Raw genomic sequence first — 14,303 nt, forward strand, 5'->3', positions numbered from 1 at the left:
TCAACTGCCATCAACAACATTCCCACCATTACATTAGTGATCCGGCGTATGCAATATGCCAAATTGCTTTTTTCAAAGTTGTTTTTCCAGCGCACAGTTATTCATTATATTCATTTCATTTGTTGGCTGGGATTGTGTTTTTTATGGAATCACAGTGTCTGCTCTTCTGTTTTAATCTCTCAAATGTAATGCCATAAGCTGTGAACGGATATCTGGGCCATATTCACAAGTAAGTCCACTCGCTAACACTGTGCCGGACATATTGGAGGGTTTGGAGGGAGCAGGTGCTTTAAGGATCATGCAGTAACAGGTGCTTACTGGGAGCTTTCATCACATGTAGCCATAAAATGATAAGCACTGGCAAAGCTTGTGATGTCGAGCTTTAAAAAGACACTCAAATAAACTTAATTCTTATAATGTGGGGCACTTCAGGAGCTTAGCTTATTTACAAATAACAAATGAGAATCAGCTGTGCAGAAACGTGAATCTTGCCTGTTCAACCTGTTGACATATTTCAAAAGGGAAGAGTTGTATGCATGAATTTTTTGCAAATGTGACAAAGTCCAACTAATACATGCACAGATGTATTTGTTTTCTACATGTGCATATTCTTTACTGTAATTGAAGTATTAGAGCAGTTTTCCTCTAAAACCACTGTCAATTAGCCAACACTTGGTTAATGGTTAACTCTGAATGACTTCCAGGTAAGACTTTCTTTTCCATGTGGCATTTACATGGCCAAAATTAGAATAAAGGTTTTGCAGCAGCTTTACTCTGACTAACTTCGGAGGTGTGAGCCCAAAGAAGAGACCAAATATGCTGTGATTCATTTGACATTAACAGGTCTTAAACTTGCAGAGATAACAAGATCATGATGCAAATTTATACAAAGTTAACGTACTTTGTCAGAGCTGTCTGAAAGAGGAGAAAAAAATAACGTTTATGATATTTTTCCATCATTTTAAATGCATTTCAGGTAGATGGGAAAGATTTGTCAGCTGCCCTTTAATCCAGATATAAATGGCAATAAAAAGTCATTGTTGATTACTGCTGACTGGAGCCAGTGTGATTCCTTCTGCTTTTTGTTGTCTTGTGGAGTATTTTGGTGGCATGTAATTGGTCAATACAGCTTAGACTGACAAATGTACTAAAAATAAAAATCAGAACACTTCCAAGCCAGCCTGCCAATCCAGGCTCATGTGTGCAGATTCCACAAATTGATGATTTTAGGAAAAACTCTAATACTTGATGAAGTGCTGATATTATTGAGCATCAATATGTTACATTTTATCTGTTTAAGGATGCACAATATTACAGGCTTGATATCAGTATCTTCCAATACTAGCTCAAAAAGTTAATTATCAGTATCAGCAGAAGTGAGACGAGGTGCGCCTTCAAACAGGTGGCTTGGTTGTTTCTGAAAAGCAAATTCCCTGCCAGGCTGGGGTGCCGTGCCGACCTCATGTACCATCTGACCTTAGAGAAAATTCAGTACACTAAAAGGAGATGTGCTGACAACTTTTATAACATTTGGCAACCAATTCTTAACCAGGTGGAAAAGATGATCCCCTTAGACAATTTAAAAGGGTCCCCCAGTTTCCCCTTATATGGGTGTGTCTTTATGCATGCATTACTATATCGCTTGAATTTTTTTGTTCAGTCGCTCATTTGCACTTTTTGATTAATGAAGTTTGATATAACATTGATGATTATAAATAGTGTAATAGGGAAGGCTTACCAATGGGATTGGATTCTGTGGTTTTGTAAATTATTAATCCAAATGTATGGCAGATTGTAATTTGTTTACATTTGAAAAATTAATAAAGATGCTTTTATAATAATCCATACATAATTTGCAATTTTCATTGCTCAGCGCAGTTGTTTTATTGCTGCAGCATCTGTTTTGCTGAAAGTCTCAAGTCATATTCATACCCCTCATGTTTGTCACAGGATTATTGACACTCCTGTGATTTAGCTCCAGGTCTTCTGCAAATCCTGCAACACTTTCTGTAGACACTTTTCATCCAAGGAGGTCATTTCACTTCAACACGTATGCAGACAGACAATTAGTCTGTCACAGTCTGCCTCCTATCAGGCTGAGGCAGATGACACCTCTCCAATGAGAGGCGACAGTAATCTACATCTCCTAAACAGCTCTGTCAGCATCCATACAGCCAATCACAAGTACCCATCTCACCATCGTGTGAAAGTGCATGAGTACACGTGTATGCCTGTGCTCTGCTGGGCCATTACCGAGGGTGTCGGCTTAGCAACTGTCACAAACACTTCACGGCCACTCAAGAGGCAGAGAGCGGGGCACCTCCTGTGCTTACTTAAAACCCTGTTAAAAAACACAACCCAGAAATGTCCCGTAAACTTTAAAAACTGAAAGAAAAACAATGATGGAGGAGAGCGTGTGATAACAAGGAGAACTGTGAGGTGTGAATCAGAACTGGTGTCAAGTTCATCTCAGCAAGCTTATATTTTGACTGGGTGTGAGAAGTGTGGCTAAAACAGCTGTAATCCTCTTCTTCAACAACAAAAAAGTCTGCTAGCAGCTCAGAAATTGCCACATCACAGCATTCACGGGTAAAATAAGAGTGTGTCCTCTTCCCCGAGGTCTGTGGATGTTTATAAAGAGGCTGATTAAGGACTTTGGTGTGTTTAGATCTCACAGGATGTATGTGAAGTTTGCATGTTTCAGTGACAGCCCTGACATGAAAGCGATACTCAGTGAGCGAAGCCTTTTGCAGCAGTGTGGACAATTTGTTAAATCACAGAGCAGACAAAAGCGTCTAATGATTTTCCAAGTTTTTGACTTTAAAGAAATCCATTTTCTGAATAAGACATCATGCTCATTTGGTTTGGGAGGAGGTTGTGTGGTTTCAGACAGGCACAGTCACACGAATAAAGCCTTTCAGCATGCTGCTCAAAAAAACAAATAATAAACACAGAGAAGGCTTATATTTTGCAGTAATTACATTATGAATGCCTTTGTGACATTTGTTTTCTTTTATTTTTTCTTGTATGATTGATGATATCTGAGCTGTAAATAGAGTTTTTAGAGAAATCTTTAACCTTTTATTATAAGATCTCCCTCTTGTGGACACTTAAAAAAGGCAGTGCTCAAATAAAAATAGGGTCATCACTTAAATATATTAAGTAAACTGCCTGGGACCCCTAAAGGGGGTTCCAAAGATTTCAGTGGAAAAGCAACTTATGCTAACTTATTTTATACTTCATACAAAGGTCATCTGATCAGATAAAATTTTATAGACCTATTTTCTTAATGTTTTATCAATGAAACAACTGAAACCAATGTTGATTTATCACAGTAATTCAGAATTTTTTTCTGGTGTGTGGATCTAGTTGGGGACCAGCTTTTCTTAGATAAAAGTATGGGGGGCTCCATGGAAAAAAGATTGGGAACCACGGGTATAAAGGACAGCATCAGGTTTTGAATATTGTTTACAAAATAAAACTGCCAAGTTTTACTGAATCTCACCCAAAGTCCAAGCAGAGAATAACTCATACATAAAAAAGCAGCTGTTATTACTTTATCTACATTGAACAGTTTCATTCCTTATATAACAAAGATCACATATGTCACAACATAAAAAAACATCAAAATTTAATACTGCAAAAACACCAATTATTACTTTATACTTTTCTTCCCCAATTTGTTTTAAACAACAACAATAATCATAACAATAAAAAAGAAGAATATCATTACTGAAGGTGTGAAATTTGAGGTCTATCTAAAAGGACTTTTTGTAATTGAAAGGAACTTAAATGAGCATTAAATTTATTAAAGTAACTTTAACAAAGAGTTTAATGACATTAATTTCCTATGTATACTCACAGAAATTTATTGCAGACATGTATTTTATAACAGCATTTTGTCACTGTTGTTATTGCAAAGATAAATTCACAAAGCTGATATTAAATACAGTTTTAAATTATGGGTTCATGTGTGCATGAGAGTAAAATATGAGAGGACTGTATCAAGATTTGTTGTACAGACACATTCAAATAAATACTGATAGTTTTTCATGTATGACACTTCCAATACAGCTGATTTTACAAAATGTAGTCACCTTTTTGAAATCAAAACACTCAATAAAATATAGAAAATATTATTTTAAATCTAAACTCCACTTATGCAGAATTTTGTTGTCTGCTGTGATATCACTGACATAAAACCTACTAATCACGGTCTGCTGTCAATCGAAACACATTTCCATCCAGTTATGTGTTTATGGCCCTCTCTCATTTCTCAGAAACAAACACCCCGTATTCCTGAGTGAAAGTTAAAGTGCTGCTATTGAAACAAAATCTTGTAATTTCATGGTCAGCACTGCCACCTAGTGGACAAAGGTGTAAATGCAGATTGGTGCACCAAATGAAGCTTCATTCACTCTTAAACATGCATTATCACTCACATGAAGATGACTTATTTGTTATTTAAAACAATAGACTTGACTGTTTTAGGAACCATCTGCTAAATGTTTTACTTACATATAAATAATAAAACTACAATCATTTACAATTATCTTATTCAAAATTAATCTAAGTGACCTTCACATCTCTTCTAGTGGAAGTTTAAAATGTTGGTGTATATTTAAAATCTAATCTTATTACTCCTATTCTATCTTAAGATGTAATATGTATGTGAAACCTCAAATAACTCATAAAATTGTATTTTATTGTTATGAGATACCACTCCTCAATAAATACAGTTAAACAAATACTAACAAAATGTCTTTAAATCTGAGTTGTTGTTTTTTTCAGTTGTCTTGTATCTGCAATCTTTTTACCTTTGCTTGGTTCTATATATAAGTGCTTCAGCCAAATGTGCCGTAAGGTTTGTCACTGGTTGTAGTTACCTCACTCATCACTGTGAACTCTAGGTAAAATCCAGCTGGCCCTCTCTGAGTGTTTGCAGGTACACTCACTGGCTGACTCTTCCTGGCTTAGTTCCTTCTTACCTATGCATACTTAATTAAAGATCTGAAAGCCACTATGCCTTGCGTTCTTCTAAGATTTTCCACCTTTTTGTTCCTCATGTCAGGACTGAACTGAGAAAAAGAGCGCTCAGTTTTGCAGCCCCATCTGCATGGAATACTCTCCAGACTGATTTAAGACTTTTAGAACTCCTTTCACTTAAAGCCTTTCGTTCAATCTTAAATGATCAACAACATGAGATCATGGAATAGTGCCTGTGTTTTAAAATGTTACTATGATCTCAATTTTCTGCACTTCAACTGCAAATAAGTTTTGCACTCTTTGAATTATTGTTTTAATTCATTGATTGTAATCTGTCTTTTAAATATGTGCCAGGTCAGCCTATTAAAAGACATCTGGATTTCAGTGGGTTTTCATCTGGTTAAATAAATAAAAAAAATAATCTGCTTCTCAGATTTTTTTAATCTTCATTATTTATATTTTGGTTGTGTCAAGGTTTTAATTTTTTTTACAGTTTTTGTTGATGTTTTTGTTTTGTGACCGTGAATCAGCTGCAAATTAACTTGAATTGCAGTAATCTCTGAATCATTTTCAAATTGATTCTTCATTTCTCTGTTTGCTATCTAGCCACTGACAGTGCCACAGATTTTTTCCAAAGCCAAAGGGGGATATGCATCCATACATTTTATTTACTCCAATTTGCCCGTGATGACAAGTACTTCCCAGATGTTTCCTAGAGATTTTGTCTTTTCTTATTTTGTATTCCCTGAATTCTCTCTTTTTTCTCAAGGGAATCGAAAAAAAAAAAATGTTTATTTCTGTTTTATTTATTTTTCTTTTCATGAAAGTTGCTACAGTTAATTTTTGTAATGGGCAAGAGTCTTATTTATAATTGTTCAATATGATGCAATAAACTGTATAAATCTAGAAATGTATCCTATAAAAAACATAAAATGCTATGTGGTGTGTGTAACTTAGCATGCATATCTGAAAGCCTCCCTCCACAGAGACAGAAAACTCTTGATCGATTCCAAATTGCTGATTACTGTAGCCTCTTCTTTCAGCAGAGAAAATATTCAGCTAATAATCTAATCAGAGTTAGACTTTTGAACCCCTTAATGACATGTTTAGATTATTCATTCCCACAATCAATTTTATTGGCAATCTGTCGACAAAAAAGTCCAAAAGTTCATAATTATCAGAGAAAAGAATATGTTTCAGTTTTCATAAACAGGCCAATGTTTAAGACAGGTCAGTGTTTGACAGTTTCTTTACCATGAGGCTTTGCTCTGTTTTTAAATATTACATAAACTGTCTGTGTACATGTTTATAGTGCCATTTTTCATGTTTTTTTTTTAGTTTTTTATAATAAATTAACAAGTACAGTGTTATAATGGTACTGGTTTGGTTATAAAGATGGCAAAAGCCTCATCTCCATTCCTATATTGGGGGTAGACGGTTAAATTAAAAAAAATAAGGGTTTTCTGTGAGTTGCACACTAATATTCAAATTTGACTTGAAAAACCAACAAACCTGCTGAGAAATATTCTTCGACTGTTTTTGATTTTGAAAAGTCACTCAGCTCTACAGTTCTTGTAAAGAGATGCAGCAAACTATTGTTCCATAATGAGCATATACTGTTTATTAGTCTTAATTTAACACAAGTCCAGGTAGAAAATAAACAAGTTTAAAGTAAAAGAATGTTTAAAGAATATTTGAGTATGTGACTTACAGAAACGCTCCAGATCTGCATCCCATCAGTGTAGCCAATCATTAGGCAGAGAGGAGGCTCAGTTGTACCGCTGTGCATCTCCAGAAACTCTGGATTGCGTGACGTGTCTGTGCAAACAGAATGAGACATTAAGTAATGTACTTAAACATCATACACCAGGACTCTTTTTACATGTGTTTAATTTACCACCCTGCCACTTTCATTTATTTTTTCATCCCTGTTTTTTGTCTACATCATTTACCCTAAAAGATATGTCTTTAAACTCTATTACATCCCGTTTTGGTTCTTTAATTCTTTTCATACATGCACAAAACTCCTAAAAATGTAAGAGTATTTTGGGTTGAGCTGTGCGTATTAATGCAAATAGATGAATGTTTTGTTTGGACTTCTTCCTGCGAGCTTCCTGTTAAAATTTCTGCTAGAAGACGTGGTGATGTTTGAATGCAAATACTCAGGAAAATTCTGGAGTTAGTAGGAGGGGATGATGACATTTATATGTAGAAACTAGTGCTTGGCAAGCTTGTCCTTCGTGCAGATATATAGCTGCGTCATTCTCTTTTCTGCTCACCAATATTTTCTTCACTCTTTCCTTTGTACTGTCAGCATGTCTCATTATTACACAACACACTTGTACAAAGGCAAAGTTTTCATCATTGCACAGGACTCAGTTTCTTCAACTTGGATTGCACTGATGTCTGTCTTTTGCATTTCTACCAAGTTCTCTTGTTTGAGGGAATTGTTCCCCTGCAGAGGACATTAAAAAACTGGAAATCAAGAGTATACATTAGCTTCATGCAATATCATCATACATCTCAAAAGTCGGAGAAAAAAATAAGTATAATTCCTAATAAATACGAGAGCTTATTCTTGACCTGCTGCCTTCTTCAGAGCAGCCTTTTCCAAACTTAAGTACGCTGTAGCTCAATTTAAAACCAACCAAACCCCAATGCAACCAAAACATGAGACCCAAACTTTGACCTCCATGTATTATTTCATAAACAGAGAATTTCAGTGCAAATACCTTTTGTTAATCGAAGTAACTGTAAACATTCCTATTGTACTGCTCGCTTTCTGATTATTATATCAGTGCTTTTACATTAATTTTCTAGGAAAACATTTGTGGAATCCTAAAGTATAATTAACAAGTCCCCACCACTAATACATTTTCAATCAAGCATCTTTAAAGTCCCCTATAATTTCTTTTTTAACATTCATCTCTTTATTTTGTGAATTTTCAGTAAAATGTTTAATGGAGTGTTACCTTTTAGTGCGACAGTTAAACTGTGACACCAGTTACATCACCAAAAATAAATGATAAAAAGGTAACATGCAAGTTAAATCTAGCAGTGTTTATGTTAAGTTTTTGGTTATTTTAAACTAATACAAAAATGTTAGAGAATATTTTAGGCAATTCTAAAATGTGATTTCAATTTGAAAAACTATGTTCAGGGTTTTTATTTACAAATGAGTTCTAACAGCTCACCTGCAGAACCACCAGGGCATACAAGAAGGGAAGAGTTCTGAATTTCCACTGGCATTAATGTAAGCACAAAAACTGTGCAGTGGAAGCACCATGGAACGGGTTTCCATGGCTAAGAAGCTGCATGCAAGCCTCACATTACCAAGACCATACCAAGATTTGAATAGAGTGGTGTAAAACACTGACACGACTGTGGAGTAGTGGAAATGTGTTCTGTGGAATGATGAATCACACTTCTCTGTTTTGCAGTCAGATGGGTCAGTCTGGGTTTGGCGGATGCTGGGAGAACATAACCTGCCTGACTGCATTGTGCCAAGTGTGAAATTTGGTGGAGGAGGGATAATGGTATGGGGCTGTTTTTCAGAGTTTGGTCTAGGCCCCTTATATCCATTATAGGGCACTCTTTATATTTCAGCATACCAAGATATTTTGGACAATGCTATGCTTCCACCTTTGAGGTAAAAATTTGGGGAACGCCATTTATATTGACAGGACTGTGTCCCAGTGCACAAAGGAAGGATCATTAAGACATAGAGGCAGAGAGCCCTGACCTCAATCCCAATCGAGCACCGTTGGGATGAAGTGGGATATAGATTCGTGCCATGCCTTCTCATCCAACATCAGTGCCTGCCCATATAAATGCTACACAGAATAAATGGGCACAAAGTCCCACTGAACCACTCTAAAATCTTGTGAAAAGCCTTCCAAAAAAAAACTGGAGCCTGCTTTAGCTGCAAAAGGGGGACCAACTCCATATTGATGTGTGAATACAATGTCATTACAGTCCTTGTTGGTGGAATGGTCAAGCAGCTGAATACATTTGTCCATATAGTGTATATATTAAAAACTCTTTCAGAATACACCTTTAACATTCGCTTGATTACTGCCTGATAATTGAGTAGGTTTCAAGTCAGCTTCCTTAACATGCCCAAAAGTTTGAGATGTTGGGTAAACACAGCATATCGTGTAAGTATGGATGGAGGGTCTCTTCAGTAGGATGATTTTTTTTTTTTTTTTACAATACAATAATAGTATCTTCTTAAACCCTAAAGCAATTCCTGTGCCCCTTTTGAAGACTTAAAAAATCAAACCTAAGCTGTCAACCAGGCAATGGCTTACCATTGATGTCAGCTTTCTCAAATCGAACCCAAATGATTTTTTCCTTTTCATCAGAGGGTGGAGCCCCTGTGTATGCCTGCAGATTAAAAAAAAAGAAGAAAAGAAATAAAGGAAAGACAGTCACCAAAACACCAGCATACACACCTAATATGCACATGTTTATATTCCGAATTGGCTTTACCCCATTAAGTTAACCAGCCATCAAAAAACTAGCAAATTACCAGAAAAAGACTTTGTAGACAATTTTCAGAAGTATTTTGGCTGGATTGGAAAGTTCTACAAAGACCAAACCTGCTGCTGGTACATCTGCTAAAACTGTAGAAGCTCTTGAAGTTAAAAAGTGTTCAGTTCTCTTCACTGTTTTATATTTATGGAGTTTACTGTACAGCTAAAGCACACCATAAAGATGAGCTATTAAGTTAATGTGACTTACTCAGTTTCCGTTACTTTCCAGGTTATTGAACTGAATTTTGGAAATGCAAAACTAAAATGTAACTGCTATTAGGGCTATTTTAGTATAAACACCACATTTAAGTGTTGTACTCAATAAATTCAATGCAAAAAGGAGAGCATGAAACAACATCTGGACAACATCCTTTATGATTGAATGAATTACAAAGAAAAAGTTACCTGTGGGACGACATCCTGCAGGAAGGTCACCACACTCTCCATGTAAGACTGCTCCCTGTTACAGTAAAGAGTTTGAGTAAATTCAGCTATTTAACATGTGTATAAATAGAAAAAGCTTGCAGAGTGAAGTCCTTACGTGGCAGCTTGTGCTCGCACCAGAACTCCTCCAGCACAGCGACTTGGTCTGCGTGGAGAGTCTGATGCCATGACTTCTGCTGTCTTTTAATCCTGCAAAAGTAAAAAGATATGAAAATTCATACGTCGATTGACAGTATCCTTTTTGGTATGTACTAGTATACTGTTCCTAGAAAGGATTCATCCTAATTTAAACAATGAATATAGAATGATAAATAAAATGGCAAACTTCAGCTTGTAGCCCTTTTCTAGGCATCCAAAAACTCAAACTCCTTCACCCCACTTTTACACATGTGAGGGAGGCTGATATGCTTAGTGCTGATCAGCATTAGCTAATCATATTCATTCATGTTTAAATGCAACTGACGCAGCACTGGAAGCAAACTGGGGTTTAGTGGCTTGCCCAAGGACACATCAAAATTTAGGCTAACTGAAATAGCTGAGGATTAAAGTTACGACCTTGTTGTGAGATGATCGACTCTACCACTTGATCTGCAGCCACCAGAATATATCAATTCTAACACAACTACAGCTTCACTTAGGAGTGACCAATAGGTTCGCTGATTTAGGTTATTTAAACTGATTAACTGCTTTGATTTTCAGTTTGGCAACCACAAGCATGAAATCAATCAAGCCAAATTAAAGATGAATAAATGGAGCCAGGAAAAAACTGCCACATGCAACCAGTGGTTGTCACAATATAACATTTATAAATTAGGATATGCAAATAGTAAAAGACCTGTTTGGATATCACAGCAGCAAAATAGAGGTCCTTTGTGTCCTTTATTGGGTGATATTATGTTTTAATTACCAAAAACATTGCAAGTAACTCCTGCACACTGTCCAAAATGAACAAAAACACAGGCAACATTTCAGATGCAGGGCTTTGTTTAAAAATATGACTAAAGATTAGAACATTTCAAGTACTAGTTGATGATATCAAGTGCAAAGATTGCATCACTTTATACATGTGTTTTCTGTAATTTAGACCATGAGCTGTGATTTTCTGCAATTTTTGATATCATCAGACAACAACATATTGTCTATAAAAGAGACTGTATTGCTTTGACACGAGTGATTTTATAAAATACCAAAGACTTTTGACATCCTTCAGTGCATCAGAGCTGTTGTTAGCACTGTTGTTGCTGTGTTAGATACTGTTTGAATGATGTTAATGATAGATATATATAATTTTAAGTTGAAGAAATGTGGCATTATTGCATAGTGCCACCTATATAACTTTGATTTCAATCTGTTGTGGAAATAAAGATTACCACTGATACCACTGATCATTAAAATAACAGAGGCTGCAATGTTTTTAAAGTGTGACGTCAGAAAGTACAGAAGTAACAAAAGTCTAAAAAAAAAAACATGCCTTATATTGTAAATACTTCTACCATATGGCACCAGGTTTTGATATAGCTGTGATGGTAGGTAGTCTTCTCTATCAGTGACGTATAAGGAACATTTCATGTAATGTATAGTTGATATCTATTGTTTGTATGAATTAAAGTGTTACTGTAACACTGGTGAACTGTTTAAGCCACGATGTCAACAACAGTAAAGACACGGCTACATGCAGTTAACATTGTTTCCATGCAGATTGATGAGCTTTGAGGCTAAAAACTCTGACAAGCTTGGACATATCAGCCTATTTAACAAACACTGGAAATCTTGTCGTCTAGCTTTCCCAAGTAGCGGTCAGCGGGCTGATACGGGCAACAATTGAGACAACTGCCAAGTCAACACAATACAGCTATTGGGTAACGGTTAAGTTATATTGGTAGATAAGGTCCATGCTAATGTAGCTAGCTAGCATTAGCTGATAAAACTCCCCTTGTAGACATAAAATTATGCATTTGTAGCCTTAAAGCGGGACACAAGTTGGTAGTCATGCAGCAAGACATTACATTAAAGCTGTTACATGTACGAACCGATGAGCTGGACGCTGACTGTGTCTTAAATGGACTTGTGTGATGGTTCGAAGAGCTCTTTCCCAAACGTCAAAACACAAACAGACTGGATTTGCGGAACAGTGTTGTGTAATGGGGAGCCAATGAGAGCACAGAACATTTTCGTTACACCAATCGAAAAGTAGCTAGGGCGGGACTAAAGACTGCGTCACATGTGGAGGATGCATTTAACAGAATACAACATCATGTACTCACAATAAAACCTGTGTATAATCGATTTGGCAAAATCAATAAAAGATTAACCGATGATTCTTTGGGGTTCTGCGGGATAGGAATTCCCTAAATACAGTCATAAAAACTACAGTTTATCAGTTGCCTACTAAAACCTGGCTGCAAAACCAATAGATATTCATACAGCCAATATGAATATGTTCATATTTCCGGCAGATTTAGTTTACATCATGGTTTCAAATACAATTCTGTTCCCTTGGCCCATTGCTTTATTGGGAAAAAGTTAATTGTGTTTTTTCTTAACTCACCAGTTTTTGAAATGTTAAGCCTAAAATTTATACATTAATATAGATGATTATGCGCACTGATTATTTGACTGATAGGTGGGCATGTTTAAGAAGAATTTAAGGCCCATAGCCTGTTGCTAAATAGTTCAAGTTAACATTTCCAACACAGGGACCATTCTGCTACTTTGTTTATTTGTATTTTTTTTTGTTTGTTTGTTTGTTTTTGTTTTTTTTTTTCATAGTCAGCGTGATTAATCAATTGTCTTAGCTTTACTACCTTTTTATGATGCTCAGTGTCAACATAATGTGACCATTAAGTTTCAGTTCTGAAACAGTGTAAGTCAGGTAGGTTTGGGCAATGATGATAATAGATTCAGTTCATAATTTAGGCTGATTAAAGTATTTTGGTTTAACAGAGTCTCATAAAGTCTCATCATTTCAACTAGTAACATCTTGTCTCAGCTCACATTGCTACTTCTCACAAAATCTATGTAAAAATTTTTGGAAACTCCAAAGAAAAAATATAACTGTTTCAACACTGTTTCAATACTTTCCTTGCTATGCTCACTAAAAAAGAGACAGTTCGAACATCAGGAAAGTTTGACAAATTTAAGAATTTCATGGAGTTTTAAGGTGCACAATATCCAAGTGATAAATATGATACTGCCACCAAATTTAAGGTAGAACCAAGTTTACCATAAATGAAAAAAAAAATTCATAAGGAATAATTAAATCATGCAGATAACAATTACACAAAAACAGTCATTTTTTCCTCAAGATATCTAATTTGCTTTAGTTTTTTTTCAATTATTACAACTGATTAATTGCAATAAGGTCTACCCACAGAATTGGCTGGGCCCCTGAAAAATGCAATGAAAGGGTCCTCTCCAGTTGTGAATCATTAATGATATGAATGTGTGTGTGCTTGATTAGTCACCATGGTGCGAACAGTTACATCATTCTGAAGCTGATAATGTGTCAAGCTATTATGGTTCTGATGTTGATTTAATATTACTTATTCATGCCACTTTTTAACACCTTTTCACCCCTTTTTTGCTCATAATGCTACTTCGAGACCAATTTTCACTACTTTATCTGGCCATTTTTACAACATTTTCGCCACCTTTAGTCTATTTTTTGTTACTCTGAGACAATTTTGCCACTTTTGATCCCTTCAAAATTGTCTTCCCCCATTGTGTCCATTTCTTCATTGCAACTCACTGTTGCCACTGATTAATTTGTGCCATTTTTGCCACCCTTTAACCCCTTTTCACTAATCTTCACACATTTGTGCACTTTATGGCTTAGCTATGAATTCTGACATTACTTTCTAAGTGGCTTAGTATGTGTACCCATCCACTCAGTTAACAATACCATAAGTTCTGCTTCAGGAAAGGGGGTTTATAATTTGAAAAAGTCCTACTGAATGAAAGAACAAAATTCATTTCTTTGTTGTTTTGATAATTTTTACTATTCCAATTAAATATGCAATATGGTTGTTGATGATTAACTTTACAATGGACCATGATTTTGCTAACCTCCTCATTTGGCTGGGCCCCTGAAAGTTCTCTCTGAATATCAGTAGCTTGCAGGTAATATCATATCTTAAACCTATCCTGAAGCCAAGGAGGCTGGGTCACTCTGGGAGGACTTTTGATGTTGTGGGTCTGCTGGAGACAGGCATAAATCAGTCCTTTCAGATTGGGATGAATATGTAGTCAATGACACACACTTCAAAATCAGTTAAAATATAAACAATGTCTGATTTAAAAAAAAAAAAAAAAAAAAAAAGGTTTTCTTTTGATTCAATC

General features: G+C 35.7%; 1 protein-coding gene across 3 annotated transcripts in view; it reads right to left on the reverse strand.

Moving 5' to 3' along the window:
• bcas3 (BCAS3 microtubule associated cell migration factor) overlaps positions 1-12,086 on the reverse strand; it is a 552,832-nt gene extending 540,746 nt beyond the window's left edge. For all 3 annotated transcript variants that reach the window (XM_041803667.1, XM_041803675.1, XM_041803683.1), the window contains exons 1-5: positions 11,996-12,086; positions 10,063-10,154; positions 9,927-9,981; positions 9,297-9,372; positions 6,698-6,804 (exon numbers count right to left, since the gene is read on the reverse strand). In XM_041803667.1, coding sequence (XP_041659601.1) covers positions 6,698-6,804; positions 9,297-9,372; positions 9,927-9,981; positions 10,063-10,133 — 309 coding nt within the window. In that variant the 5' untranslated portion in view covers positions 10,134-10,154; positions 11,996-12,086. The remainder of the gene's footprint in view (positions 1-6,697; positions 6,805-9,296; positions 9,373-9,926; positions 9,982-10,062; positions 10,155-11,995) is intronic.
• Between the last annotated feature and the right edge of the window lie 2,217 nt (positions 12,087-14,303).

The sequence above is a fragment of the Cheilinus undulatus genome, linkage group 2 (assembly GCF_018320785.1).
Source record: "Cheilinus undulatus linkage group 2, ASM1832078v1, whole genome shotgun sequence".
Taxonomy (NCBI): domain Eukaryota; kingdom Metazoa; phylum Chordata; class Actinopteri; order Labriformes; family Labridae; genus Cheilinus; species Cheilinus undulatus.